Here is a 27512-nt window from a genome sequence, read left to right as displayed (position 1 = left end):
TGAATTTGCGGTGATGTTGTTGAAAGAACGGGGTTTATGTTTGCCAAGCTGATACGCAGCCTTGACATGGACAAATTCAAAGGCATTTAAAGAGGGTGTGTGCTGCGTATGTACCAAAATAACAGTTCCTCGCTTCCTGTTTTTGATATAGGTCCCAATCCTAAGTAAAGCAGATGAGAATTTGTTGGAAGAAGAGGACCCTACAAATTGTGAAGTTTGTGGGCGCAGTGACCGAGAGGATCGGCTGCTGCTGTGTGATGGCTGTGATGCCGGGTATGTGTGTTTCAGATTCTCCTTTCCAGATATGTTAATTATGCAAAGTAAGTCATAGGCTTAAAGAGGAGCGGTCGCCTCTCCCGACTCGTCAGTTTTAGTAACTATTTGCACTGCCCATGTAGTAGCAATTCTCTCTCTGTTGTGCCGTTCCTTTACTATTTCTACTAGAAGATTATACATTACATGAATTTCCTGCAGTCTGCAGTAAGGATACAGATGGCTGTTACCCGCTGGAGGTGTGCCCTCGCACAGTCTGACAATATTCAGTCAGTGCTGCCAGTGTCAGACTGTGCAGAGACGCACACCCATCTGGCCCTTTACTGCAGACTGCTGGAAATACATTTGTAAACTTCTAGCAGGAATAATAAAGGAACGATATTTCAAAAGCAGTGTAAGTTGTTCCTCCGTGGACCTGCAAGCACTCTTGTCACTATAAGGCCCCTTTCACACGGGGCGAGTATTCCGCGCGGATGCGATGCGTGTTTTGAACGCATTGCACCCGCACTGAATACCGACCCATTCATTTCTATGGGGCTGTGCACACGAGCGGTGATTTTCACGCATCACTTGTGCGTTGCGTGAAAATCGCAGCATGCTCTATATTCTGTGTTTTTCACACAACGCAGGCCCCATAGAAGTGAATGGGGTTGTGTGAAAATCGCAAGTAAGTGCGGATGCGGTGCGATTTTCACGCACGGTTGCTAGGAGACAATCGGGATGGAGACCCGATCATTATTATTTTCCCTTATAACATAGTTATAAGTGAAAATAATAGCATTCTGAATACAGAATGCATAGTAAAATAGTGCTGGAGGGGTTAAAAAAAATATATATATTAATTTAACTCGCCTTAATCCACTTGCTCGCGCAGCCCGGCATCTCCTTCTGTCTCCTTTGCTGAACAGGACCTGTGGTGACGTCACTCCGGTCATCACATGATCTTTTACCATGGTGATGGATCATGTGATGACCGGAGTGACGTCACCACAGGTCCTGTTCAGCAAAGGAGACAGAAGGAGATGCCGGGTTGCGCGATCAAGTGGACTAAGGTGAGTTAAATTTTTATTTTTATTTTTCTTAACCCCTCCAGCACCATTTTACTATGCATTCTGTATTCAGAATGTATTATTTTCCCTTATAACATGGTTATAAGGGAAAATAATAGCAATCTACAGAACACCGATCCCTGTGAAGAAGTTCGGGTTTGGGTACCAAACATGCGTGATTTTTCTCTCGCGAGTGCAAAACGCATTACAATGTTTTGCACTCGCGCGGAAAAATCGCGGGTGTTCCCGTGACGCACCCGCACATTTTCCCGCAACGCCCGTCTGAAAGAGGCCTTAGTGGAAGCACAGAAGTGCATTGGATTTGCTTTGTGTAATAGTTCCAGCCATGTGGATGAGAGCTAAGCAAAACGAGATGATTGTTGTGCATTAAAAAGTGATCGGTATTAGATCAGTGGGGTCCAGCACCCGGCACCCCCCTGCCAATCAGCTGTTTGAAGAACTCTGCTTCCTCTTCAATGTTTACTACACATGATCTAGAAGATCATAGCAGCGGTGCAGTGTAATTATAGCTTCTTCTCCTGTTCACATGAATGTAATTACCCTGCCCTGCTGGTACGGTCATTGCACAACCGCTTCCCGGAAACCACTTTAAAAAGAAGGGACATTGCCTTTATCAAGGTCCAAACATGTCGATACACATAACAGTAAAGTCAGCAGAACCCATGGACTGTCTTTTGTGTATTGGGTAGTGCTGACTCTGCCTTGACCGATGATCTCAGAGGAAGGACCAGGCATGTTGAACTTTAACATGCCTGGTCCTTTGTTGTCTTAGGAGATAAGCTGCCCCCAGACGTGCCTGTCAGCGGCTTACTTGCCTTTCCCCATTGATAACTCATGCATGGTCAGACTAAAGGCTGTATTAGACACTCCGATCAGGCAGATGATTGTCGGGAGGGAAGCGTTCCTTCCCAGCAATTGCGTGCTTGCTAGCGGAGGAGACTTCTGCTATCTCCAGCAATCTCCTTCGCAGCTTGGGGAGAAGCGATCGCCATGCCATTGCACGTGCAGTTTGCTGGTGGCAGATTGTAATTAGACAGCACAATCTGCTGCCAGCATATCCTAATCTTTCAGCATGCTGAAAGATCTGGATTGCGTTTGCTCGTTCATCGGGCAATCGGCGGCAGTATTACCCTGCAAGATGAGGTCTAACAAGCGTTCGTACAAATGCGATCATCTGGCAGGAAATCATGCGTGTATACAGGGAGATCAGCAAGTAAGTTTCTTTACACACATCCATTTCTAAATATATGTTGAATGTATCTCTGTTTGGACATAGCCTAGATCTATGGACAGCTCACTGTCAGCAACCAGATTGTGAGCTCTCCAATAATGAAGCCCCTGTGCGTACAACCTCTAGACATCATGTATTGTATGTCGGTCAGAATTACAGGTCTCCAGGTAATTTTGTTCTGTTAATAGACTGGATGGATGACCCTTTCTGTGATGCTTGTTGTAGGTACCACATGGAATGTCTGACTCCTCCCCTCAACGCCATTCCTGTGGATGAATGGTTCTGCCCAGAATGTGCTGCTACGAATCAGCCTGATGAAGGTAATTCTTGTATTTCTTATAGCAGGTGCTTAAAGGGGTTCTGCAGTTTTTTAAACTGATGATCTATACGGCGGGGGTCCGACACCCGGGATCCCTGCAGATCAGCTGTTTGAGAAGGCAGTAGCGCCGCTGCCTTCTCGCTGTTTACCGCAGGCCCAGTGACGTCACAACTAGTATCACTGGCCTGGGCGGGGCTAAGCTCTGTTCACTTGAATGGAGCTTAGCCCCGCCCAGGCTGTTGATACTAGTCGTGACGTCACTGGGCCTGCGGTAAACAGCGAGAAGGCCATGGCAGTACTGCCAGCGCCGCTGCCTTCTTAAGCAGCTGATCAGCTGGGGTCCTGGGTGTCGAACCCCTACCGATCAGAGGCTGATAATCTATCTAGAGGATAGATCATCAGTTTAAAAAAAATGCAGAACCCCTTTAAAGTTAATGTGACAGAGCTTCCTGACATTGGAGCAGACTCCACATGTGCCATATTCAACTAATTTACTTTGATTTGATATCTTTATTGGTTATTACTTGAAATGTTCCATTCAGAATATATGTAATAATCCACCTTTTCTTGTTACCACAGACGCAGTTAGTGAGGAAGAAGTCTCGAGCCTGCTGGCAGATGTAGTTCCCACCACAAGCCGTCTGAGGACCAATGTGGTGAGGACTCGTGCCATTGCCCGCACCAGGCAAAGCGAGAGGGTGAGAGCCAGTGTCAACAGGATCCGTACCACAGCACGTCATAGCCAGGTATGAATGCAAATTAGAGGTGGTTTCTATTTTCAAATGCAATTAGTGGGTTTTTGTTTTTGTAAGGCCAAGTTCACACTTTAGTTGTTTGGTCAGTTATTTCGATCAGTTATGGTGAGCAAAACACGACCGGTGCAGATCTTTCCATTACACTTTATCTCGGAGTAGCCTTCATTTCTGGTTTTGGCTTGCAATCACTGATGGAAATAACTGACCAAATAACTGAAGTGTGAACTCAGCCCAACTTGTTTTGCATTACATGTTTAAAGGAATAAAGATATGGATGTCATGTGTAGTAATGACAATAACTGTGACGCATCTGTGCAGGTCCATGCGCCAAAAGAAGAGCTGGTGTCGATTATTGCTATAATGTATGCTAGTTTCCTGGAGTAGATTATAACAAATGTGCCGGCCCTCCACCACCCACTTTTTGGAAAAGTGGCAAGCGGGGTTGCAAGCCCCCAAACTTTAGAACTTTTTGTCTCCGGTTTTCTGGAGTACAGAGGATAACAAATGTCCCCTTAGATGTTTAAGAACAATCGCATGGAGCTTGAATGTATTTTGGTAGAGGTGAACTTCCAGAGTAAAAGAGGCCATTTATCTTGCTCACTACAAAGTTTGAGTAGTGCTTAGATGCGCAAATTATGTGTCCGTTCTATTAACTCCTCATTCAGTTACTTAGTTTGGCCCATGCGCTGGAAAATGCTCCCGTTCTATATGCTGAACATATCTAGAGCCTATGATGGCTTGAACCTGTGGCCTCCTGGCTGGTTTGAGTTGGCCAGTCAACTACTCTTTACAATACAAGAATCTATACACATTGGGAGTCCGGCAGGTGACAAGGGGGTTCTTGCTTTAATGACTATAGTGCGTAATTATAATGAAAATATTATGTTCAGTTCTTTCCAGTAATTGAATATCCTGTTATTTTCTTCACAGAATGTTCCAAGGTATTTATTGTCCTCTCTTCTTGATGAAACCATTGAGGCAGTTGTAGCTGGACTCAATACTGCAGTCTACCAACGAAATCTGACTCCCCGTACCACCACCACAAGACGGAAAAGAAGAACTGGTGAGTATCTTGATCAGACTGTGAGTAGATAGTTAAATTATTTCCAAGATGTTATGTAGCGTATATCCCGTCCCCACCGCTTCTGAGATCGGATGCAGAGAAAAGAAGCTGCACACTGGGAGGTCGGGTTGTTGAGCAGCAAGTATCTTGCACGCATTGTGTTTTTATTAAAATGGGACGCCTGCGCAAAACGTGGTGGGTGCCACATGCAGCGTGCAATTGCGTCCTTCCTTCCCGTTCTCAAGTTGTGTGGGAAAGTACGCCTGCACAAACCCTTCAGTTTCTCATGATACGTCTAAAACACTAAGGCCCCTTTCACACGGGCGAGTATTCCGCGCGGATGCGATGCGGGAGGTGAACGCATTGCACCCGCACTGAATACCGACCCATTCATTTCTATGGGGCTGTTCACATGAGCGGTGATTTTCACGCATCACTTGTGCGTTGCGTGAAAATCGCAGCATGCTCTATATTCTGCGTTTTTCACGCAACGCAGGCCCCATAGAAATGAATGGGGTTGCGTGAAAATCGCAAGCATCCGCAAGCAAGTGCGGATGCAGTGTGATTTTCACGCATGGTTGCTAGGAGACGATCGGGATGGAGACCCGGTCATTATTATTTTCCCTTATAACATGGTTATAAGGGAAAATAGCATTCTGAATACAGAATGCATAGTAAAACAGCGCTGGAGGGGTTAAAAAAAAATAAAAAATCATTTAACTCACCTTAATCCACTTGATCGCGTAGCCCGGCCTCTGCTTCTGTCCCCTTTACGGAATAGGACCTGTGGTGAGCATTAATTATAGTTCAAGGACCTGTGATGACGTCACTCCGGTCATCATATGATCCATCACATGATCTTTTACCATGGTGATGGATCATGTGATGGATCATGTGATGACCGGAGTGACGTCACCACAGGTCCTTTACCTGTAATTAATGCTCACCACAGATCCTGTTCAGCAAAGGAGACAGAAGGAGACTCACTTAAGGTGAGTTAAAAAATTTTTATTTTTTTTTAACCCCTCCAGCGCTAGTTTACTATGCATTCTGTATTCAGAATGCTATTATTTTCCCTTATAACTATGTTAAAATGGGAAATAATACAATCTACAGAACACCGATCCCAAGCCCGAACTTCTGTGAAGAAGTTCGGGTTTGGGGACCAAACATGCGCGATTTTTCTCACGCGAGTGCAAAACGCATTACAATGTTTTGCACTCGCGCGGAAAAATTGCGGGTGTTCCCGTAACGCACCCGCACCTTTTCCCGCAACGCCCGTGTGAAAGGGGCCTAAATGTGCTGGTGACATCCAAGCCGTCCCATTCACTTTTGTGGAACGGCTCTGTAGTATTCAAGTGTATAGGGATGAACCATCCCATAGAAATGAATGGGACAGCTTGTAATTACATGTCAACGGCGAGCAGGTAAACAATGAAGGTAGCACCCGCATGGAGCGCAGCCTTCTTTTCAACCAGCTGATCAGCAGGGGTGCCGGATGTTGGACCCCCCGCCGATCTGATATTCATTGCCTGTCCCAAGGATAGGTCATCGATATAAAAATTCTGGAAAACCCCTTCAGGTAAATTTCCTCTTAATATTTCAAAGGAAAAAAAACAGGCGAGTCAAAGGCGTCCAAAGGAAGCCATGGGGTACGAAAAAGGCGGAAACGACGGTTTAAAAGGCGAAAAGGACGAAAGCAGATGGTGAGTAATGGTGAATAATATTTGTACCTGAAAATTGTAGACAAGGAGGCTTTGGTACTGTTACTTTCGGAGCGGATTCTGCAAATACCTTAAAATGCATAATGTATGCGTCAGACATGCTTTTTATTGGCGTTCTCCTGTTCTGATAAAGTTGTTAGACATATTTATAATCAACTTTTGTGAGTCTTAAGATACATTGTAATAAGCACTGACTTTTATACTGATGACCTATCCTCTGTATTGGTCACCAGTATCTGATCGGTGGGGGTCCAACATCCCAGACACCCTCTGATCAGCTGTTTGAGAAAGTACCAGCGCTGGTCATAGCGCCATGGCCTTCTCTCAGTTCACCAAGCACAGCCCGGTACATTGTATAGCGGCTGTGCTTTGTGTCGTGCTCAGCCCTATTCACTTCAGTAGGGCTGAGCTGCACCTAGGCCACTTGACCGATGAACGTGTTGTCACAGGGCCTAGGAAAAGCTGAGAGAAGGCCGCTCCAACAGCTGATCGCTGGGGGTCAGACCCCCCACTAATAGGTCATCAGAATAAAAGTATTTTAAAACCCTTTTAATTGCATTTATGTGTTTTCAATTATTGTTTTATTTTTTTTATGTGCTCATTCACAAAACATACCCACACCAGACAGTGTCCATGACTATGAAGAGCACATCCCTTGTTTACAAGTGTCATCTTGAAGGATGCATAAATGATCTGCAAGCGAATATTCCTTTGTCCTTTGATCGCAGGGCATTTTTTAAAACGAACAGTCACGTGCAAACGATTGTTCAGGCGATTTTGCTTTGTGTAAAAGGCCCCTAAATGAATACATTTTATCATTTTGCTATGGAATAGTATAAATAAAGGTACACCGTGCCAATAAACATTAAATTTAACCTGTGCATTTGAATATGTTCCCTTTTCCAGAGTCGCAAAGTTCCAACTTCCCACAGGCGCATTGCAAGGTCTCTGGGTATGTGCAGTCCGCAGCGGGGATCTGCGTTACCTCGCATGCAGAGGGCACCAGAACAAACATTAGGCTCCATGAGACATGACATTGGTGCTGCCACCCTCTCTGTGTTTGGCAGTGCACATGACCTAGATCCATTTGACAGGTAAATTGTTAAAACTATGTAAAGCTGAAATAACAACAAAAAGCATGCTTCTGAGATCTCATCTGACGTAGCTCTGCTCTATTTAGGTGCAGGGACAACCTTCATATTCTTGACTGAAAAAGTTTGATCATTAGAATAAATTGGATTGTTGCTTTCATTAAGAGAAACCAAATAAGAGTCTTGTAAGCAGGGTTCCTTTAATGGTAGCAAAAATAGAAGCAATGATGTTACATAGCAAGCTTTCGAGATTTAAAGGGATTTTAGTAACAGAGTTTTTGACATCACCCACATCAGTTCCCTCGATTTGTTCTAAAATATACCAGTATTACTGCCATCTGTTTTGTCATTTTGTAAAAAAAAAATAATAATCGCTTTTATTAATATGCTAATTACCTCAGTAATGTGCCCATGGGGCTGTCCCTCTGGCCGTTGGTGCCCAGCCGTGCCCATTCTCTAGGAGCCCAGCCACCGCCCCACTGTTAATTATTCACTCCTCTCATCGCCGATGGTGTGCCGTAATCTGGCGCATGCGCCCTGGATCCACTGATCAGCGCTGACCAGTGGATCCAGGTCGCATGCGCGAGATTACGGTGCACCATCGGTGATGTTACTGAGGTAATTAGCATATTAAAGAGATTCTGCCATGAGATTTTACCCCTATAACCTAAACATATGCCCATGTCCGTACTAATAACCTGAATCCTAAGCTGGCCTTATTAAACCTGCTTGTGGCTCTATTAGCCCAAAAAACTGGTTTTCTCGCCCAGTTTCCTTGGGGGACACAGAAGACCTTGGGTATAGCTCATCTCCATAGGAGGCGTGACACTAAGTGAAAGCTGTTAAGCCCCTCCTCCACAGCTATACCCTCAGCCTGGAGAGAGAGACAGCCAGTTTTTGCTTAGTGTCCAAGGAGGCAAGACACTCCCTGCTCTGCAGGGCTGTATTCTCCTTGTTTAAATTTTAGATTTTTACTTTTTTATTTTCTTTTTGTTCCAGATCATCAGGGACAACAGAGACGCACTAGACCTCTCTGTTCTCCCGGGGTTGAGCTGCGCCAGTGCCGGTCACCCGCACTGCTGCCTCCCCCACAGAAGGCAAGGTGGACCAGGGCAGCCTAGCTCCCCTGCATCCCGCCAGCGCAAGGGTCGCCCGCAAGCCAAGTCCCTCTTCCAGCGTCCTGCCACTACGGTGCCAGTAGCTGAAGGGGCGACCCTGCTGGAATGGACCGAGGGTGAAGACGGCTGTGGTAAGAGAGAGGCTTCTCCAGCCCTACGTCCCCGTCCCCCCCGGTCTCCTGCGTGACTGACCCCCATACTGGGCCTCTAGTCCCCTGCTGGATCTATGCTGGCACCTGCAGAGCGGCAATCTCCTTCTGCCTTACACCCCCCTGCCTGGCTCCCATAGACATGCAGCCAGTGGCTGTCCCCACAGCCAGCTACAGAAGCGGCAATATAGTTTATTCTACCACAGGCACCCGGTCTCTGGGTCCCCCCCCATCTCCTACCGGAGTGTTGCTCAAGGCCTGAGGCTCCTGACGGCTGTGGAGTAAGGCCTCGCCTCCGGCCGACATTGGCATTCCGGTGCGGCCGGGCGCCGCAAAAATCTTAGCCCAGGCTCCGCGGCCTGCTAGGCCGCCATTCCGGGTCCCTGACTCTTCCGGCCGGCGGGGTGGGCTCCCGCGGCCGGCAAGCCGCCATTCCGGGACCCTGACTCTTCCGGCCGGCGGGGTGGGCTCCCGCGGCCGGCAAGCCGCCATTCCGGGCCCCTGACTCTTCCGGCCGGCGGGGTGGGCTTCCCGCGGCCGGCAAGCCGCCATTCCGGGCCCCTGACTCTTCCGGCCGGCGGGGGTGGGCTCCCGCAGCCGGCTTTGGGCTTGACTTCTATGCCCAGCAGGCCCCGGCCGACCGTCGGTGCCGGTCGGTGGGGCTCCGCAAATTTTGGCCCAGGCTTCGTGGCCTGCTGGGCCGCAACTCCGACCGGCCCGCAGGGTGGGCACCCGCGGCCGGTTTGATGCGCCACTCCGCCTCAGTCCCGGCGGTACATGCCGGGCGCCGCAAATTTAGTCCCCGGCTTCACGGCCTACTAGGCCGCAAAATTCCGGCCTCTGGTGGAGGGGGCGGGAACTTCTCAGGCGGCGAATTTTCCCGCCGGGAGGTTCCTCCGCCCCCAGGGGATCGCAGTGCCGCCCTCCAGGTCGGATCCATGTTAACCCTTTTGGGTACAGGCCGGCTCCCAATGGGCCTGTATGGCTGGCCCCCCTTTTTCCTGACTATCTGTGCCCCTATATGGTGGCCCCCTTTAGCCTCAGTGAGGCTGTGTTTTTAATAAAAATATATATATATGTATGTATATAAAAAAAAAAAAAAAAAAAAGAAATAATAACAGATTTCTATTGGATTGCGCAGGACGCTGCAGCCTCATCAGTAGTGCTGCATGTCTGCATGCCCTCTTTCCACAGGCGGCATAGTGTTGCGCTCCCAACCTGCGTCGGTGCTAGGGCATTTCCCCTTTTAGGCGGTTTTCCTGTCCTCTTCCAGGATACGGCGCTGGCCAAGTGCATGCGGCCCTTCCGTAGGCAGCATTCATCATCTCTCCAGTTATGGTGCCTGCCATGTGCATCTCCCCCCCCCTAGGCGGGATACTGCACTCTCCCTGGCTGCCGGCTGGCCATGTGCATGACCCCTCTTTTAGGCGGAATGCTGCACCTTCACCGGATACGTGCTGGCCATGTGCATGACCCCTTCCATAGGCGGATGCTGCACTCTCTATGGATTTGCTGCCGGCCATGTGCGTGACCCCCTTCTCTAGGCGGAACGCTGCACTCTCACTGGATTCCTGCCGGCCATGTGCGTGACCCCCTTCCATGGGCGGAACGCAGCGCGCTCTCAATGGATTCGCTGTCGGCCATGTGCGGGACCCCCCTTCTTAGGCGGAACGCTACACTCTCACTGGATCTGTTGCGATCGTGTGCATGACCCCCTTTTTAGGCGGAATACTGCACTCTCACCGGATTCGGTACTGGCTATGTGCACGACCCCTTCCATAGGCGGAACGCTGCACTCTATTCTGATGTGTTATGATGAACTTATGTACTATATTACTATGCTGCACTCTCACTGGTTTCGCTGCCGGCCATAGGCATGATTCAGGCAGCATACATACATCCCTCTGTCTGTGGTTGTTTTTCTCGCAGGTACGTTGCTGGCCATGTGTATGGTACCCCATACATGGAGGGGTGCTTGCACTCTCGCTGGATCCGCTGTCGGCCTTATTGCATGACCCCTCTTCCGTGGGCGGTGTACGCACTCTCGCTGGTTTCGCTGCCTGCCATGGGCATGCCTTCCTTCCTCAGGTGACATACACACATTCTCACTGACTGTGTTTGTCTCTCACCAGTACGTTGCTGACCATGTGTATGACTCCCATACATGGCGGGTGCACGCACTCTCCCTGGATGAGATGCTGGCCATGTGCATTACCCCCCCCTTTTTTTTTTTTTTTTTTTTTTTTAGGCGGCATGCTACACTTTCACCGGATACCTTGCTGGCCATGAGCATGGCCCTCTAACATGGGTGGAACGCTTGCACTCCCATTGGATACGGTGCTGGCCTTGTGCGTGACCACCCCTCGTTCCATGGGCAGAATTTGGCACGCTCATGAGATTCACGGCTGTCCTTGTATGGCTGTGCTGGACTTGTACATGTCCCCCTTCATTGGCAGAGTAGTAGCACTCTCACTAAGTCAGTGTTGGGTGTATTATTGCACACTCACTTAATGCTAGGATAACCCTGTGCATGTTTCCCTTTCACTAGGGGACCTCCTGCGTTTCCTGCTGGATTATAGGGTATGTCCTGCTTCTCTGAAGTAGGTACGGCCTTAGGCATCACTCCCTTTTGGGACCGGCCTTTGCACTCTTGCCGACTGCAGTTTGCCAGATACAATTTCCCCCCTTTCGGGGCGGACTGCTTGCGTCCATCGCATGCTATACTAGGCTTTGCATAACTCCCTTTCAGGTTGCACTTTGCAATTTCCGTACATGCTGTGGCACTCTGTGGCGAGCCCCCCCTTTTCGCTGAATTAACCTTTTTGCAGTGAGCGGACGTTCTTGGTGCGTTGTTTGGGCCGTTTATGCCTTCTCCTCCTGTAGGTGGGTTGGCCTTCTCACTGCTTACTGGCTGCTCGTACGTATGCCTCACCTGGACCCCGGACGGGCTCTACTTGCTCTCTGCTGCACGGAGCTGGTGTGTACTCATTCATTAGTTGGCCCTTCATCCCAGGGAGTGTTCGTGGTTCCTAGATGCGTGCCCCATTCGTCCTTCCGCGTTATTGCTTCCCTGCGCTAGTGGTCACATGGTCGAGAGTGCTGTTGTCTGGAGCGCCCCTCGAATTCTTCGTTGGCTCTGGGCAGTACTGCGGTACCCTTGCCTGCTGCAATTTCCTCCTCTTCGATGTAGTGTGGTAATGAGTCCTTCCTCTTTGGCGCCTCTAACGCTTCAGTCTGATCTGCTACCAGGTGCGGGGCCGCTTTTCTCGGAAGGTCACCCAAATTCTCTTGGGTGCTCGATTACCCAGGTCCAGAGGACCTCCACCTTGGTTCTTCAGGGTATTTGCCTTCTGCGAGGCGGTGAACCGGGCATCTCACAGTGTAGCAGGGTTCTGCTTTTGAGCTGTCCTATGGCTTCCCTGTTGCCCACTCCTCGTTCGGTTGGAGGGTGTTATGCCGGCCTCTGTTTCGACTACCTTATATCGCCGGCTCTGTTTGGCTCCGCTCGGTACAGATCACTTCGATGTGGCTTCTGTCCCGCCAGACTTCAGAGGCTGTTCCTTCAACTGTCCTCCCCCTCTGGGAAGAGCATGGTTGTTTCATGTGGATGGTTCCGGTGTTCCTTTTGGCCTCGTACTGTCTCCCTTGTTCACACTGGCTGTATTAGCTGTGCCTATTTACCGAGTCTACCGCGTTCTGTCCTCCCGCTGAGTGCAGATTGCGTGGTCCATTCTAAGACAATGGTCCTGCTGTAGACTTATCTTCTCGGTAACTTGGGGGGACTGCCTTTCGGTCCAGATTGTCCTTTGATCTCCCACACCGGGACTGTAGAACATGGCTACATCAGCATGGACTTTAGCCTGTCTTGTCCTGGCATCTGGCGGATGCTGGGCGGGCCCTTTGGTTCCTTTCCGTCTGTCCTTCTGGTCCCCCACTAGGGTGGATACGGGACAACGTTGCTCGGGGGCCAACGGGACTAGTTTGGTCGACTTCTGCCCGTGTTACTAGTCTGCGCCTGATCACATTGCGTTTTCGCCCGCTTGCCAGGCGACTCCAGCGGGTTCGCTACTGTCCGCTCCTGGCTGTATTTCGTCCAGGATCTGTCGTAAGACTTATGGTTCTTTTTGTCTGGGGTTCTGTGGGAAGCTGTGCATTCCCCACTCTGACCTTTTCTCTCCCCATGGTTCTGTCCTTTTTTCCAGTCCGGCCTGACCTGGGACTGGGATTCCTTTGCTTGAGGTGTCAAGTGTCAGCGCTGTTCTTCCTCTTCCAGCGTTCCCCGGCCCCTGGCCTATCAAGACCTTCTTACTCGAAATGGCTCTTTGGTTCCTCTGTACTGTCTTTCGGTATCGCCCGGGGAACTACATACTGAGCTCTCGGTGCTCCAATCTTGTCCTTGGGAGCCGTTACAGAAGTTCTCTCTACCCCGTCTGTCCTGTACGTTGTGTTTCCGTATCAGTCTTGTCTCTGACGGGTGCCCTGAATGGCCCCTTTTTGTTCTGAGCCTTATGTCTTTTCCCAGGACAGGGCTGTTCTACATCCCGTTCCTTCCTTCTGAAGGTGGTGTTTGCCTTTCGCTTCAACACTTCACCGATTTGGACGTTGTTTGGGCCTTGCCGGTTTTACTTGGAGATCTCCGGCTCTTGTCGACGTTCGGTCTCTTGGGTCCTGGAGGTCCGCGCTTAGAGTTGACGGACTCCAGGGTGGTTCTCCTCCGCTTTATCAGATTGGCTATTGCTGAGGTTACCGCACCGAGGGCAGGATTCTGCCTTTGCTGTCAACCGTTCATTTCACCAGAGCGATCGGTGCCTCCTGGGCCGGAGGCATTGGGCTTCGGCCATGCATTTGAGCAGGGCAGCCACAGGTCTTCCTTGCACGCTTTACAGAGTTCTACAGGGTGCATACTCTGCTTAGGCGTATGCTGCCTTGGTCCGCCTGGGTCTGCAGGCGGCGGTTCCTTGATGCCTTCGGGTGCTTCGCCTTGGAGCTGTGGTCCCTCCCTTTTGACTGCTTTGAACGTCCCAAGGTCTTCTGTGTCCCCCAAGGAAACTGGGCGAGAAAACGAGATTTTTGTATAACTTACCAGTAAAATCTCTTTCTCGCTCTTTCCTTGGGGGACACAGCACCCACCCATTCATTGTTTTTCTCTACACGGTTTCCGAGTTTGTGTTACCCGTTGGGTAGTTGGCTTGTTGGTTCCTTGTTGGACTTGCCTTTTCTCACTGCTTGGACACGCAACTGGCTGTCTCTCTCTCCAGGCTGAGGGTATAGCTGTGGAGGAGGGGCTTAACAGCTTTCACTTAGTGTCACGCCTCCTATGGAGATGAGCTATACCCAAGGTCTTCTGTGTCCCCCAAGGAAAGAGCGAGAAAGAGATTTTACTGGTAAGTTATACAAAAATCTCGTTTTTATAACCTGTCAATCACCTACCTAAGGGTGCCCGGCTGTGCCCAGCGCCGCCTTCCTTGTCTTAATCGCCGCCCTCCCTGTCTACAGTGCCGCAATCCTCCCGTCCCTCTGCCAGATCCCGCTCGTGCGCACTAGGCTCAGCCTGATGCGCTCGTGCGGATTCCTGGCAGCGGCTTTGTTGAGCTAATAGAGCCACAAGCAGGTTTAATAAGGCCAGCTTAGGATTCATGTTATTAGTACGGACATGGGCATATGTTTAGGTTATAGGGGTAAAATCTCATGACAGAATCCCTTTAATAAAAGCGATATTTATATATATTTTTATAACAAAATGAGAAGACAGATGGCAGTAGTACTGGTATATTTTAAAACAAATCGAGGAGACTAAATTGCTAAAATCCAGCTGACAAAATCCCTTTAAAGGAATTGTCTGCTTTTTTCTTATTTTTTTGAGGATAGGTTATCAATATCCGATCGGCAGAGGTCTGACTCCCAGCACCCCCCCGCCCACCAGCTGTCTGAAGAGAATGCAGAGGTTGTACGAGTGTTTGCCTGCTCGAAATCACAGGCAGTGAGCAGGTGTAATTACAACTCTGCTGTCCCTTTTACTTCAATGGGGCGGCTCCTTCCTATTCAAGTTGAAGAGAAGAGAGCTGTCCCATTGAGGGTGGCGGAGTTGAAATTACACCTGCTGCAATGTCAACCGTGAGCAAGTAAACGGCAAAGAGAGGGCAGTGGCTCGTACAAGCGCTGCAGTTTCTTCAGATAGCTGTGAGTCGGACACCCTGCTGATCTGATATTGATGACGTGTTCTGAAGATAGGTCATCAATATAAAAAAGTGGACCACCCTTTAAGCTGAGGAGGAGACCAAAGTTGTCTTGAAAGCTCGCTATCTAACATCACTGCTTCTATTTTTGTTAGCCATTAAAAGGTTTCAGACCTGCAAGACTTTTTTTTTATTTTTATATCTCCTAATGAGAGCAGTAATAAACCAGTTTTCTACTGGCTAACAGTCTTCCCCACCCCCCTTATTTTTTTTTTTTATAAATTAGATGATATTGTTAAAAAACACTTGTCTGCAAAAATGAAACCATCCGAACAGGGATGGCATGCCACTATTTTCTCTGACTTGTTCCTTGGCATTTTTTGTACTTTCCACTCCATTAGGGCAGAGCTGTACTCTGTGACTACAGTTTGGCTACAGTTTCTAAAGAAATGCTGATGTAGTCTCAGACACACCTCTTCTTATCATTGGTTTATGTTGCTGCTCACCCCCTACCTAAGTTATCCCCATTCACTTGAATGGGCCAAGCAGTTGTAAATACTCTGGGCCGCCTCTACAAAGGAGACAACAAACAGGTAAGGCTACTTTCACACTCGCGTTTTGGCTTTCCGTTTATGAGATCCGTTCAGGGCTCTCACAAGCGGTCCAGAACGGATCAGTTTTGCCCTAATGCATTCTGAATGAAAAGGATCCGCTCAGAATGCATCAGTTTGGCTCCGTCCCGCATCCATTCTGCTTTGGAGGCAGACACCAATATACTGCTTGCAGCGTTTTGGTGTCCGTCTGACGAAACTGAGCCAAACGGATCCGTCTAGACTTACAATGTAAGTCAATGGGGACGGATCCGTTTTCACTGACACAATATGGCACAATAGAAAACGGATCCGTCCTCCATTGACTTTTAATGGTGTTCAAGACGGATCCGTCTTGGCTATGTTAAAGATAATACAAACGGATCTGTTTTGAACAGATGCATGCGGTTGCATTATCTGAACGGATGCGTTTGTACAGATCCATGGACTGATCCGCACCAAACGCGAGTGTGAATGTAGCCTAACTTTAAAGAGGGAGTAGCGTCCACACGAGCACTGCTATTCTTTCAAACTTCTGATATTGATGACCTATCCTGAGAATAGGTCATCAGAATTAACCCACTGCACTACCCCTTTAAAAAGTTGCAGATAACTAAAGAGTCAGTGAGAAATGGGGATTTTCGGGTACTACCACACATATAGTGAGACAAATGAGCCTTAGTAAAGTGGAGCCTGGAGGGCCATTTTAAAGGGTTTGTCTCATTTGAGGCATTGGGGGGGATAACACTAAGATATGTCATCAATGTCAGATAGGTGCGGGTCCCCTGAAAGTAAAGGAGAGCACACCAGGCATGTGCACCATGCTCTCCATTCATTTGTATGGGACTACCGGAGATGGCTAAGCCAGCACTCTGCAATAGTTAATATTAAAAACTGTCAGTAATACTGTTGAATGTAGAATTTGCTCCATGTTTCTGTTTTCGGACAGTAATGATGATCAGATCAGTAATCTCTCATCTCCACTGACTGCTAAGCGGAGGGGTCCTCTCTCGCTCTGCCTTGAGGTCACATCAACCTGTTGCAAGGCCCATCTCTGTTGGACTTTCACGGTATGAGAAATAAAATCTGTATTGGAAATATACTGTGTATACACGGTCGAGTCACATTATTATGGTCCACTTCCTACTTTCGACACTGGCAGCATGATCTGGCTTGGTGGGTATACAAGGTGTGGATATGCTGTCTGCTCACATATCCCTCATTGCTGTCATGGGTAAAAGGAGTGATTTATCACAGTTGTGAAAAGGGATGACTATTGGCTTTCGGGTCAAGGGTAACAGTCAGATGTTACATCCGAAAGTTGCTTCGTTCATAACTGGATTAATACTGTACAGAGATCTGTCTCCGTACAGTATTACAATGTATAGGCTCCGATGAGCCGAAGTTAGTTATTCACGAAGTCGCGCATGACTTTGTTGAATAGTTACGGTAATTGATTTTTAAAGTGGAAACCTCACTTCGCTCATCACTAGTGACAGTATCTCTGAAACTGCGCAGTTTGTTAACTCTCCGCATACTGCTATGGTGAAAGTGTATGGTGATTTGGACAAATGGCACCAAAGTGAATAAACAACGTGGAAACAGTGGAGCACCACGAGCCATTGATATGTGAGGTGAACAACTGCTATGAAGGTGCACGATGGCGGACAGACATGCTACGGTGGAGCAGCTCACCACCGAAATGAACCAGGGGCTACCAGAGGTGTGTCTAAAACAGTTCAGCGAATTCTACCGCGTATGGGGCTCGAAAGCAGACATATGGTCATAGCACCTCTGCTAACAAATTTGCATCGTCAGAAAAGGCTTCAATTTCCGCGGCTGTATCGCCAGAATTGGACCTCCACGGATTGGTAGAGGGTTGCTTTCTCAATTGAGTCACATTTTCCATTTCATAGAACAGATGGACATTGGCAAGTCAGGTGAGAAACATCAGAAAACAAACGCCCCGCAATCATTGTTGGAAGAACACAAGCTGATGGTGGCAGAGTTCTGGTCTGAGGAATGTTTTCATGGCATTCCTGGCCCATGTCTTAACCAATCTGGGTACAAATCCATCCTTGCAGATCACGTACACCCATCAATACTGATTGTCTGCAGTGGGACAGATGGGATCTTCTAGCAAGACAATGCGACATGTCACATGTTAGAAATGTCCGACATGCTTTGAAGATCATAACCAAGACTTCCAAGTAGCCCATAATAATTGTGGGTTATAATAATGTGACTCGGCTGTGTGTATCTTGCTTTCCTTGATGGGTGATGTTGAATATATGTAACTTGGCATGAGAATTGGTATGTACATTGTATGTATATTGGTTAATGCCATAAGCTGTAGTGTCAATAAATTTTTTTCTTATTATGTGTTCATCAGAGGCAGAGCACCCCCCGTAGCTTCTGAATTCAGTTGCAGAACCTGTGCCAGATCTCCTGGGAAGTATCCTCTCTGGGCAGAGCATCCTCATGATGAAGAGTTCTGATATTGTGATCAGTCGAGATGGATCTTTGACAGCCAAGAAATCTGGTGAGACATTTATGCTGAGGTGTAGGTTTCTTTTTTGGTTTAAACTCTATGCAATATATATATATATATATATATATATATATATATATATTTATTGACATTGAAGACCTTCTCCACCAAGAACATAGATTACCCATTCACAAGATAGGTGCTAACTATTAGAGTACTGGGGCCTCAGCTGTCAGATCCCCCAGATAGAATATTTTTCACCAGTTCTGTTTATTTGATTCAGCACAAGAGCTGAAACAAGGCATTGCATTTGGATTTTAAGGTCTGGGTTTTAGGTGTATCTGATGAGTTGATGTAGGGGTACTATACAGATCAGTTTCTTCCACATCTAACCGAACAAACTGTTAAAGGAGGATATTAATTATTGTAATTTAGGGTAATCTCAATGATTAATATTCATAAATAGGCGTGAGTCGTCTAGTCATGACTCCGCCTATTTATGCCTAAAATACCAATACACTGATTACCTTACTCTATACTGAACTACCTGTGGCTATTCCTGCGGCGCCTAATATAACATAAGACTACAACGCTGTGCTAAATAAAAGGTATTTATTAACAAACTACACGTCTCTAGTCTAATTAACACTTATAAATATATACAGTACAGACCAAAAGTTTGGACACTCCTTCTCATTCAAAGAGTTTTCTTTATTTTCATGACTATGAAGGCATTAAAACTATGAATTAACACATGTGGAATTATATACATAACAAACAAGTGTGAAACAACTGAAAATATGTCATATTCTAGGTTCTTCAAAGTAGCCACCTTTTGCTTTGATTACTGCTTTGTACACTCTTGGCATTCTCTTGATGAGCTTCAAGAGGTAGTCCCCTGAAATGGTCTTTCAACAGTCTTGAAGGAGTTCCCAGAGATGCTTAGCACTTGTTGGCCCTTTTGCCTTCACTCTGCGGTCCAGCTCACCCCAAACCATCTCGATTGGGTTCAGGTCCGGTGACTGTGGAGGCCAGGTCATCTGGCGCAGCACCCCATCACTCTCCTTCATGGTCAAATAGCCCCTTACTTTCAAAGTTTTCCCAATTTTTCGGCTGACTGGACCTTCATTTCTTAAGTAATGATGGCCACTCATTTTTATTATATATATAACTGGGGGTCTGAATGGGCAGCAATAAGCCCCATTTATACATATATATTATATACATAGAGATGTATGCTGACAGCGATACATACATCCCTATGTATACACCTACACCCCCTGGACAGGCCCATTCAAAAGGGCCAATATATATGCATATATTTATATATTTAAAACGCTTCCCTCAACATAAACCAAGTCTGTGTCCAATGGCGGTCAGGAACTCAATAGTGAATATAGTTACTGAGGGCAGACGTTTTGTCTGAAATGCCTAAATCCACTGTTAGAAATTGTGCACATATGTTTGGTCTCATAGGGTGTGGGGAAGAAGGAAAGGTAACTGTGAGGTGGCAGGTATTTAAAGGGAACCAGTCAGGTTGAACATGTATCTGAGCTACAGATACCATGTCATAGAGCAGGAGGAGCTGAGCAGATGGATTGTATAGTTTTAATGGGAAAAATTCAGTATAAATTGTATTTTAGTTTCTGGACATTCTGGGCTCTGAAGTCAGGGAGGCAGTCCTATCAGTGATTGACAGCTATCTCTGTATGCACAGTCCTAGAGGGCAGGCTATCAGTCACTAATAGGACTATCAGCCTCCTTGTCTTCAAAGCCCAGAACGTGCAGAAATTTTAATGAGGAAAACACGATAAAGGCTCCATTCAGAGGTCCGTAGTGCATTGCGGATCCGCAATACACCTAGCCGGCACCCCCCATAGAAATGCCTATTCTTGTCCGTAATTGCAGACAAGGATAGGACATGCTCTATTTTCTTGTGGAGCTGCGTACCGGAAGATCGGGCCGTGCTCCGGAAATGCGGATGCGGAGAGCACATAGTATGCTCTCCGCATCTCTTCCGGACCCTTAGGAGAATGAATGGGTCCCGCACTCGTTCCGGATAATTGCGAACGGATGCGGACCCATTCTACGGACGTCTGAATGGAGCCTTTTATTGAATCTTTTCCCATAAAACTATATATCAAACTGCTCAGTTCCTCCTACTCTATAACATGCTGCCTGTCGCTTACATTGAATTTTTGGTGACAGGTTCCCTTTAATGCTGAGTCCTATTTTGTGCTTGTTAAGTCATAGTATAGCGTTTTCTAGGGTATATTGCTAAAATTTTGTGAGCTTTTGATAACCTTTCTTGAATTATTTTTAGGGAAATGTCATCACAGAACTCTAGGGAAGAAATAACACCAGCTGGCCTAAAGGAACCAAGCCCCATCTCACTCAGGGTCCCCAACAATCTCCTCCTCACCGAATACATGGAAACCTGTTGTACAGCAACCACATCTCATTTCTCCTTCATCTGATCTATACTCCTGTCCCTTCACCTTCGCCACCTCCTGCATCATCCGACTCTTCAATGCCTGGGATTTCTCCTTTCCGATTGAAGAATGCTTTTACCCCACGGGTTGTCCAAGTGCAGTCTGCTGGACGTCTAACTTCAAAGGGGGCTGAACCGCTTCGTATGAATGGAACACTTCGCAATCCAGAGTCAGCCAACTTAAATGATCCAATCCCTCCAAAACCACCAGAGGTCAAGCATCCGATCAGGCCATGTGCAAAAAGACTGGACATTTCTGAATTTCCTCGGATACCAAAGATCAAAAAGGAGACTAACATCAGTCCCAATAGTGAAGGCAGAAAACGTTTGGAGTCCTCTGCCAGCAGTAGTGCAAATGCTAGCCTTCCAAGGCCTCTTGTAAACCAGCTAACTGGACGAGGTGAGAGTAAGCAGTTAGGCAGGTTTAATACATCAGAAAATACCGAAAAAAGCACTCGCCAAGAATCTCAAGCACCTTCAAGACCCTGTGGTGGAATTTCATCTAGTCATACAGCCTCAAGCAACAGTAAAGCACCTCTTTCAAACTCATCGAGGAATGCAGGTTCCTCAGATTCAGGAGGAGGGCTTAGAATAACAATAAGTGGAAGTTCAAGTAATTCATGTAGACAATTCAGTCCTAGTGCTAAAGACCCTTTCCGCACATCAGAAGTAAAAACGCAACAAAGGGCTACACCGCTTTACCCTTCAAATATCAAACAAGAAAAAACTATTAAAAATGAAATTTATGATCCTTTTGAGCCAACAGGTTCAGATTCAGGGTCGCAAAATAGCAGTCCAGAAAGGCCTACCACACCCCCGATACCCTCCACATCCACTGAGAACACTGGTACAGCTCCATCTACTGGTGTGAAAGTGGGAGCATTTCGGAGCTTTAAGTTCACTACCCACTCTAGTAGAGTTGGTATATCTAAACTTGGGCCTGACTTTTCTGGGCAGTCACCCACCAACAAAGAGTCACAAGAAAGGAAAAGTCCAGAAAATGTAAGCTCAGTGTCTCCCCCTACCCTTAAAATGGATAATGAGATTAAAAAGGAAATTAAGGAAGAATTAACTGAACATATTCCTTTTAGAATAACCTGTCCATTGTCTGGACTAAAAATTACATCTGATCTCACGGCAGGTGGTACTCGCGGCTTCCATTTTGATGTAGAAGATCAGCCTAAAATTTCTATTAAAACTGAGCCAGATGTACTTCCAAACAGAACTTTTCACCATAGTACTGCAGGTGGTAGAGTGGTGTGGGAGGAAGAGGAACCCTTGGAGTCCTGCTCTTTATCCATTAGTCATAGCATAGAACTACAGAAAAAGAAAATCACAGTTAAGGAGGAACCAAAGCCATGCTCAAGGTCGAGATCTAGAACAAGGTCCCGAGAACAAGAGCCAAGATCTGCATCTTGGTCTGCAGAAGAAAAAGAGAGAAAACTCAAATCAAAGTCACATAAGGTAAAGCGATCACGTAGTGACAGGTCAAGCTCTGGAAGCTGTGAACGTTCCAAGAAGAAGCGTCAAAAAGAGAAAAAGAAAGAAAAGAAAAAGAAGAACTATGAGTCTAGAGAAAGAAGAAGGTCCAGATCTAGCAGTCGGAGTAGCTCGTCCCACAGGATTTGTAACATTAAGAAGAAAAAGAAGAAGAAGCGTGATTCGAGGAGTGAATCTGCCAGTCGCCGATCTGTTAGCCCTGAAAAAGAAAAAAAGAGGAAGCACAAAAGTGACAAGAGTTATTCCAACAAAGAAAGCACTTCAAAAGTGAAAGAGAAGAAGAAGTCCAAGGAAGACCGGGAAAAGCAAAAAACAAGGTCACAACCATTGACTAAGGAGATTAAAACTCACAAGTCAAGGGACAAATCTCCCACGTTTCGAGACCAAGAGATAACTAGACACATTGTCTTGTCCCCAAATGACAATGAAACAACTATAATGTGTACAGTTAGCTTTAAATCTGAGTCCCCCACAATTGTTCAAGAGACAAAAAGGTCCATGCTTCTTATACCCAAAGAAGAAGACCATGAAAGACATGCATTCCAGTACTTGGAAAGTAACATTTCCATTGAAGAGGAAAAAGATGTTGAGTTATCTGATTGTGATGAGGAAGTTAAGTTGGAACCTGAAAGCCCACCCTGGTCTCCATCTCTTTTGGATTCCTTGGTTCCTGAAAACAATAATGAAGACATCCCAGAACCCCCTTCTCCAAAGGAATCTTCTCCCTTAAACGACTTTCTGGCTACATCTGTGGTTAGTCCCCAAGCTTCATTGTTGTCTACTGGCACAGAGCCTGCTAGTCCAAAGTCTCCTAGTCCACAGCCATCTTGTGGGGATCATTCCTTGTCTACTGCTGTTCTAACTGTCAAGAAGGAAGATGATGATGATCTTCAGTGGTCACCTTCCCACTTAGATGATTTTCTATTAAATGAACTTTCTGATGACGTGTGCTCGGTGGAGGCTGCCAGCCCAGATGATGTGGATCTTGAAGAGGCTATAATGATGAAGAGAGAAGGGGACTTTAAGGTAAATGGTGTAACTCAAAGGGGTATTCTAATAGTGGTCATTTAAGGCATATCCACAGGATGTGCCCTAAAAGTCTGATACATGTGGGCCCCACCTCTGGATCTGCATATAAACCTACAGTGAAACAAAGGAGTCCTTAAATGGCAATATATGCAAAAATACATTTTATTGAATACATAAATATAAAAACTTGGAGATCACAAGACACGCACAAAATATGTGATCCCTCCAAGCAGACAGAGTATACATAAACCAGTAAATGTAAAGTGAGCACATATAGAGAGAGCCTGTGAGTGTCTATATACTAAACAGTTATAAAGTGCCAAGTGCAACAAGTATACAGCCTTACAAAAGCAGGAACCAATCAAAGGTTTATGATAGCGCCCACATTAGGTAAAGTATATGCATATAGTGTAACTACAGCTTACCCATAATATTGCTGTCACCACAAGGAGGACCACATGCAACATTATGGGTAAGCTGTAGTTACACTATATGCATATACGTTACCTAATGTGGGCGCTATCATAAACCTTTGATTGGTTCCTGCTTTTGTAGGCCTGTTTAGTATATAGACACTCGCAGGCTCTCTCTATATGTGCTCACTTTACATTTACTGGCTTATGTATACTCTGTCCGCTTGGGGGTATCACATATTTTGTGTGTCTTGTGATCTCCATGTTTTTATATTTATGTATTCAATAAAATGTATTTCAATTTTTGCATATATTGCCGTTTAAGGACTCCTTTGTTTCGCTGTAGGTTTACCTGTTTCCAGTGAGTTGTTTTTTGAGGGGTTATTATAGGTTGCTCTACACTGAGTTTGCGCATTTTTATAGCAATGTTGTAACCTAAATATTTTAACTTTGGATCTGCATAGCTCACTGGTTTAGGACAAATTGACTTCTAAATACCAGTAGCCAGTGTAAATCACCAATAGTCCAGTCTTCATTGCTGGCAAATTACAACATACTCACATAAGTTCTTTGAAGTGACAATTTGAGTAAGCTGCAGTGCCCATGGATGAGAGTTGTTCTGTTTCTCTGGGCTCTTTTCTGGTAGTTTACATGTCACATGCTCTGTACTATATCTTCTTTTTATACCTAATGCTACGACAAAGACTTTGCACAGGTGCACAGGGACCTGTTTCAGACACTTTTTGATATAATGGCATACTGGTGGTCTAGTCTACAAAAACCTAGTGACAGGTTCTTTTTAAAAAAATATATTGAAGCAGTGTAGTCAGTCTTTTAGCAATTCTCTAACCAACGGGTCAACCCTCAACTTCTGTTTGAATGTAATATTATGGGATTACATGGTCCATACAGTATTTACATACTACACTTGGCTCTCCAACTTGGTGGCAGCATTCAGAAAGGAAGGTGTCCTTTTGGGACAAACCCTTTAATATTGTATTTGGTACATGATAAAGCTGCAAGTGAAGCACTACAGCAGGGATCAGCAACCTTTGGCACTTCATCTACTGTGAAACTACAACTTCCACCATATATTCGCATTGTGCTCTTGTTCACTTTGGGGGCCCCCCTTCTAGAGATAGGTGCAGGTCCCACCTCTGGAACCTGCACCTACATGACATTTTATCTTAGTGTTATGCCATCAATGTTTGAAGTGACACAACCCCTTTAAAGTGGTTATCCCATGACTAATGTAAAAAATGAAAATCAGACATATAGTACATGACAGTATTTTTCGAACAAAGCCTAAACCAGCCCTGTACCTCACATGGATCCAGAGATCTCCCAATTCATTGTTCTGCTAGATTTATATCAAGCTGACTGCTCTGGGGAGTGTCTTTTCGGCTACAGCTCAGGAGGCGTGTCCATGCTCTCCCTATCACAGCTCAGGAGGCGTGTCCATGCTCTCCCTATCACAGCTCAGGAGGCGTGTCCATGCTCTCCCTATCACAGCTCAGGAGGCGTGTCCATGCTCTCCCTATCACAGCTCTGGAGGCGTGTCCATGCTCTCCCTATCACAGCTCTGGAGGCGTGTCCATGCTCTCCCTATCACAGCTCTGGAGGCGTGTCCATGCTCTCCCTATCACAGCTCTGGAGGCGTGTCCATGCTCTCCCTATCACAGCTCTGGAGGCGTGTCCATGCTCTCCCTATCACAGCTCTGGAGGCGTGTCCATGCTCTCCCTATCACAGCTCTGGAGGCGTGTCCATGCTCTCCCTATCACAGCTCTGGAGGCGTGTCCATGCTCTCCCTATCACAGCTCTGGAGGCGTGTCCATGCTCTCCCTATCACAGCTCTGGAGGCGTGTCCATGCTCTCCCTATCACAGCTCAGGAGGCAGTTGAAGGATGAAACAGCATGTGCGGCCTTCAGTGAGCAGGAGAAAGAAATAAGAAAAAAAAAACATCAGGTGGCGCTATACAGATACATTTTATTGAATAACTCATTGGCTATGCTAAATGTTTAATTATATGCAATTTCAAAAGTGTTCAGATCCAGGTGCTGGTTTGCAAACTGTAGAATATTTTTTGTGGGACAACCCCTTTTTAAGCTATAAATTTACTCAAACTTCTATATATGCCTATTTTCTCTTACCATTAGATGCCCATACTTGTTTGAGAAGTCTAGAGTCTCCCTTTTTTTTATATCTTCTAGGAGCCTGCTATAATAAACTTCTCTGAAAAGGCAGTCATACCGTTTCTACAAGATGATGAAAATTCAGGTGACGGAGCAGCTGGAAACCACATTGATGAAAAGACCACAAATAACGGGAACACCACTGTGGAAGACATCAAGTCTGATGACCTTGAGGAAGCAGCTTCATCGTCTATCTCAAAATCCAAACTTCAGATAAAGAGAGTGACCTGGGACCTTCAGAAAGATACTGATAAGAACGCCACCACAGAAGAATCTGGATGTAAGTACTTATCATCGATGCGACCCTGCTGTTATAGTTTCTTAAATGTTTTCCTGTATGTTATGTTACGTATATATAAATTCTGTAATTGTTAACATTTCACATGTTTCTGTGAAAGCTTCCCCCTTCAGTAATGCTCAGTCGGAAGCTTGGGAAGCCTCAACTGGGTTTACAGGCAGTCAAGTAACCAGCTACAAACCAGATTCTTCAAGTGAAACTTCCAGCCCTCTTGCCTGGAACACCCCGGATGCATCTACTCAGGGATCTTTGATCCAATCAGTGGGTCAGGGATCATGGAATTCAGAAAACAGAACCCAGAATAATGTTAAAGCTGAAGACCAACCCATAGCACATTCTGTAAACACACTTGGAGCCATAACTCGAGAAAGACAAGTTAAGGACTCCATTCAGATTCCTTGGATTGCCACGGATACGCCAGTTCAGGTACCCTTAAATGTCCTGTGTGTTGAAGTTGTTTGGTAGTTATAGGTTTATAAGCTTGGCTGTATGCATTTAGAGTTTGTATTTCATGTTGTTTAAAGTGGTTATACAGGGCTTAAAAAGACCTCAAAGAGTGATTGACCCACGTTGGGGTTCATACTTACCTCCATCTCCATTGTTCACCAGTCGTCTCTGCAATGCTCTGGCCCAGTAATGTGCTGCATGTGTATATATAATTCTTTATTTTTCTTGTGCATGGCATTGGGGGACACAGCACCATGGTATATGTCCAACTACCACTAGGAGGCGACACTAGACATAAAAAGTGTTGGCTCCTCCCCGTTGGGCTATAACCTCTCCACAGGTACTAGGCAGATCAGTCTTGTTCTAGTGTCCGTAGGAGGCAGACCTGACCTGCCCTTTTTGTGCAGGTCATCCTGCTACTTTTTTATTTAATTTTTTCTTCAATCTTTTTTTCTTTTTCTTCTCTGCAGGTTCCGGCCTGCTGCAGGGGTGGCTCCATCGTGTTCCACTTTAGTTGCCCCCCTGCGGGCGCGTACTCAGGTACCTGGCAGCCACCCAGTCCCCAAATCTGCTTCCGCAGTGGAATTCCGGCAGTTCCACGGTTCCCGTGTTGAGTAAGCCGAGGGGGTGGTTATTGCTGCGCCTGAAGACATCTGAGGGTGAGTATGTTCCCTTAGCTTAGGGTCTCCCACCCTCCTCCCCGGGCCTGGGCACGTTTTCCCCCTCTCCTCCCTTCCCGGATACCTGCATCTCTTAGCCTGTATCCTGGCCCCAGAAGCCCCCTGGCCTTCCGTTTTTCCCTCTCTGGGGGTCGCTTCTCCAGTTTTCTCCCCCACCTGGCCCCCGTTCGTCCCCGGCCGCGCTCCACTAATTGAGGCCCCCTCTTTTCGGGCCTACTAGGCCGCAACTCCCCGCCCACTTCTGAGCTTCCCGGGCTTGCTCTGTCAGCTCCCCTCCGTGGGGGGAGCCCAGGAGGGGCCTCTCCTGCCTGCCCAATCCAGCTCCAGGTTCCCTGCTCTGTCTCAGAGGGGAGGTTCTTCCTCTTGCTGCCGGCTCCTTCTCTCACCGGGTCGCCATCTTGCTGCTTTCC

At 46.7% G+C, this 27512-nt stretch overlaps 1 protein-coding gene across 1 annotated transcript in view; it reads left to right on the top strand.

Moving 5' to 3' along the window:
* PHRF1 (PHD and ring finger domains 1) overlaps window positions 1–27512 on the top strand; it is a 67787-nt gene that overhangs the window by 26008 nt on the left and 14267 nt on the right. Inside the window, 15 exon segments of the mRNA XM_040410749.1 lie at window positions 152–273; window positions 2800–2894; window positions 3473–3639; window positions 4579–4711; window positions 6320–6417; window positions 7342–7529; window positions 16509–16560; window positions 16562–16629; window positions 17952–17978; window positions 17980–18120; window positions 20374–20431; window positions 20433–20539; window positions 20541–23067; window positions 25696–25957; window positions 26076–26401. Of these exon segments, the coding sequence (XP_040266683.1) occupies window positions 152–273; window positions 2800–2894; window positions 3473–3639; window positions 4579–4711; window positions 6320–6417; window positions 7342–7529; window positions 16509–16560; window positions 16562–16629; window positions 17952–17978; window positions 17980–18120; window positions 20374–20431; window positions 20433–20539; window positions 20541–23067; window positions 25696–25957; window positions 26076–26401 (4371 nt within the window).

This window comes from Bufo bufo, chromosome 10 (genome assembly GCF_905171765.1).
Source record: "Bufo bufo chromosome 10, aBufBuf1.1, whole genome shotgun sequence".
In the NCBI taxonomy this organism is placed as follows: Eukaryota; Metazoa; Chordata; class Amphibia; order Anura; family Bufonidae; genus Bufo; species Bufo bufo.
This window is presented reverse-complemented; position numbering and strand designations above follow the sequence as displayed.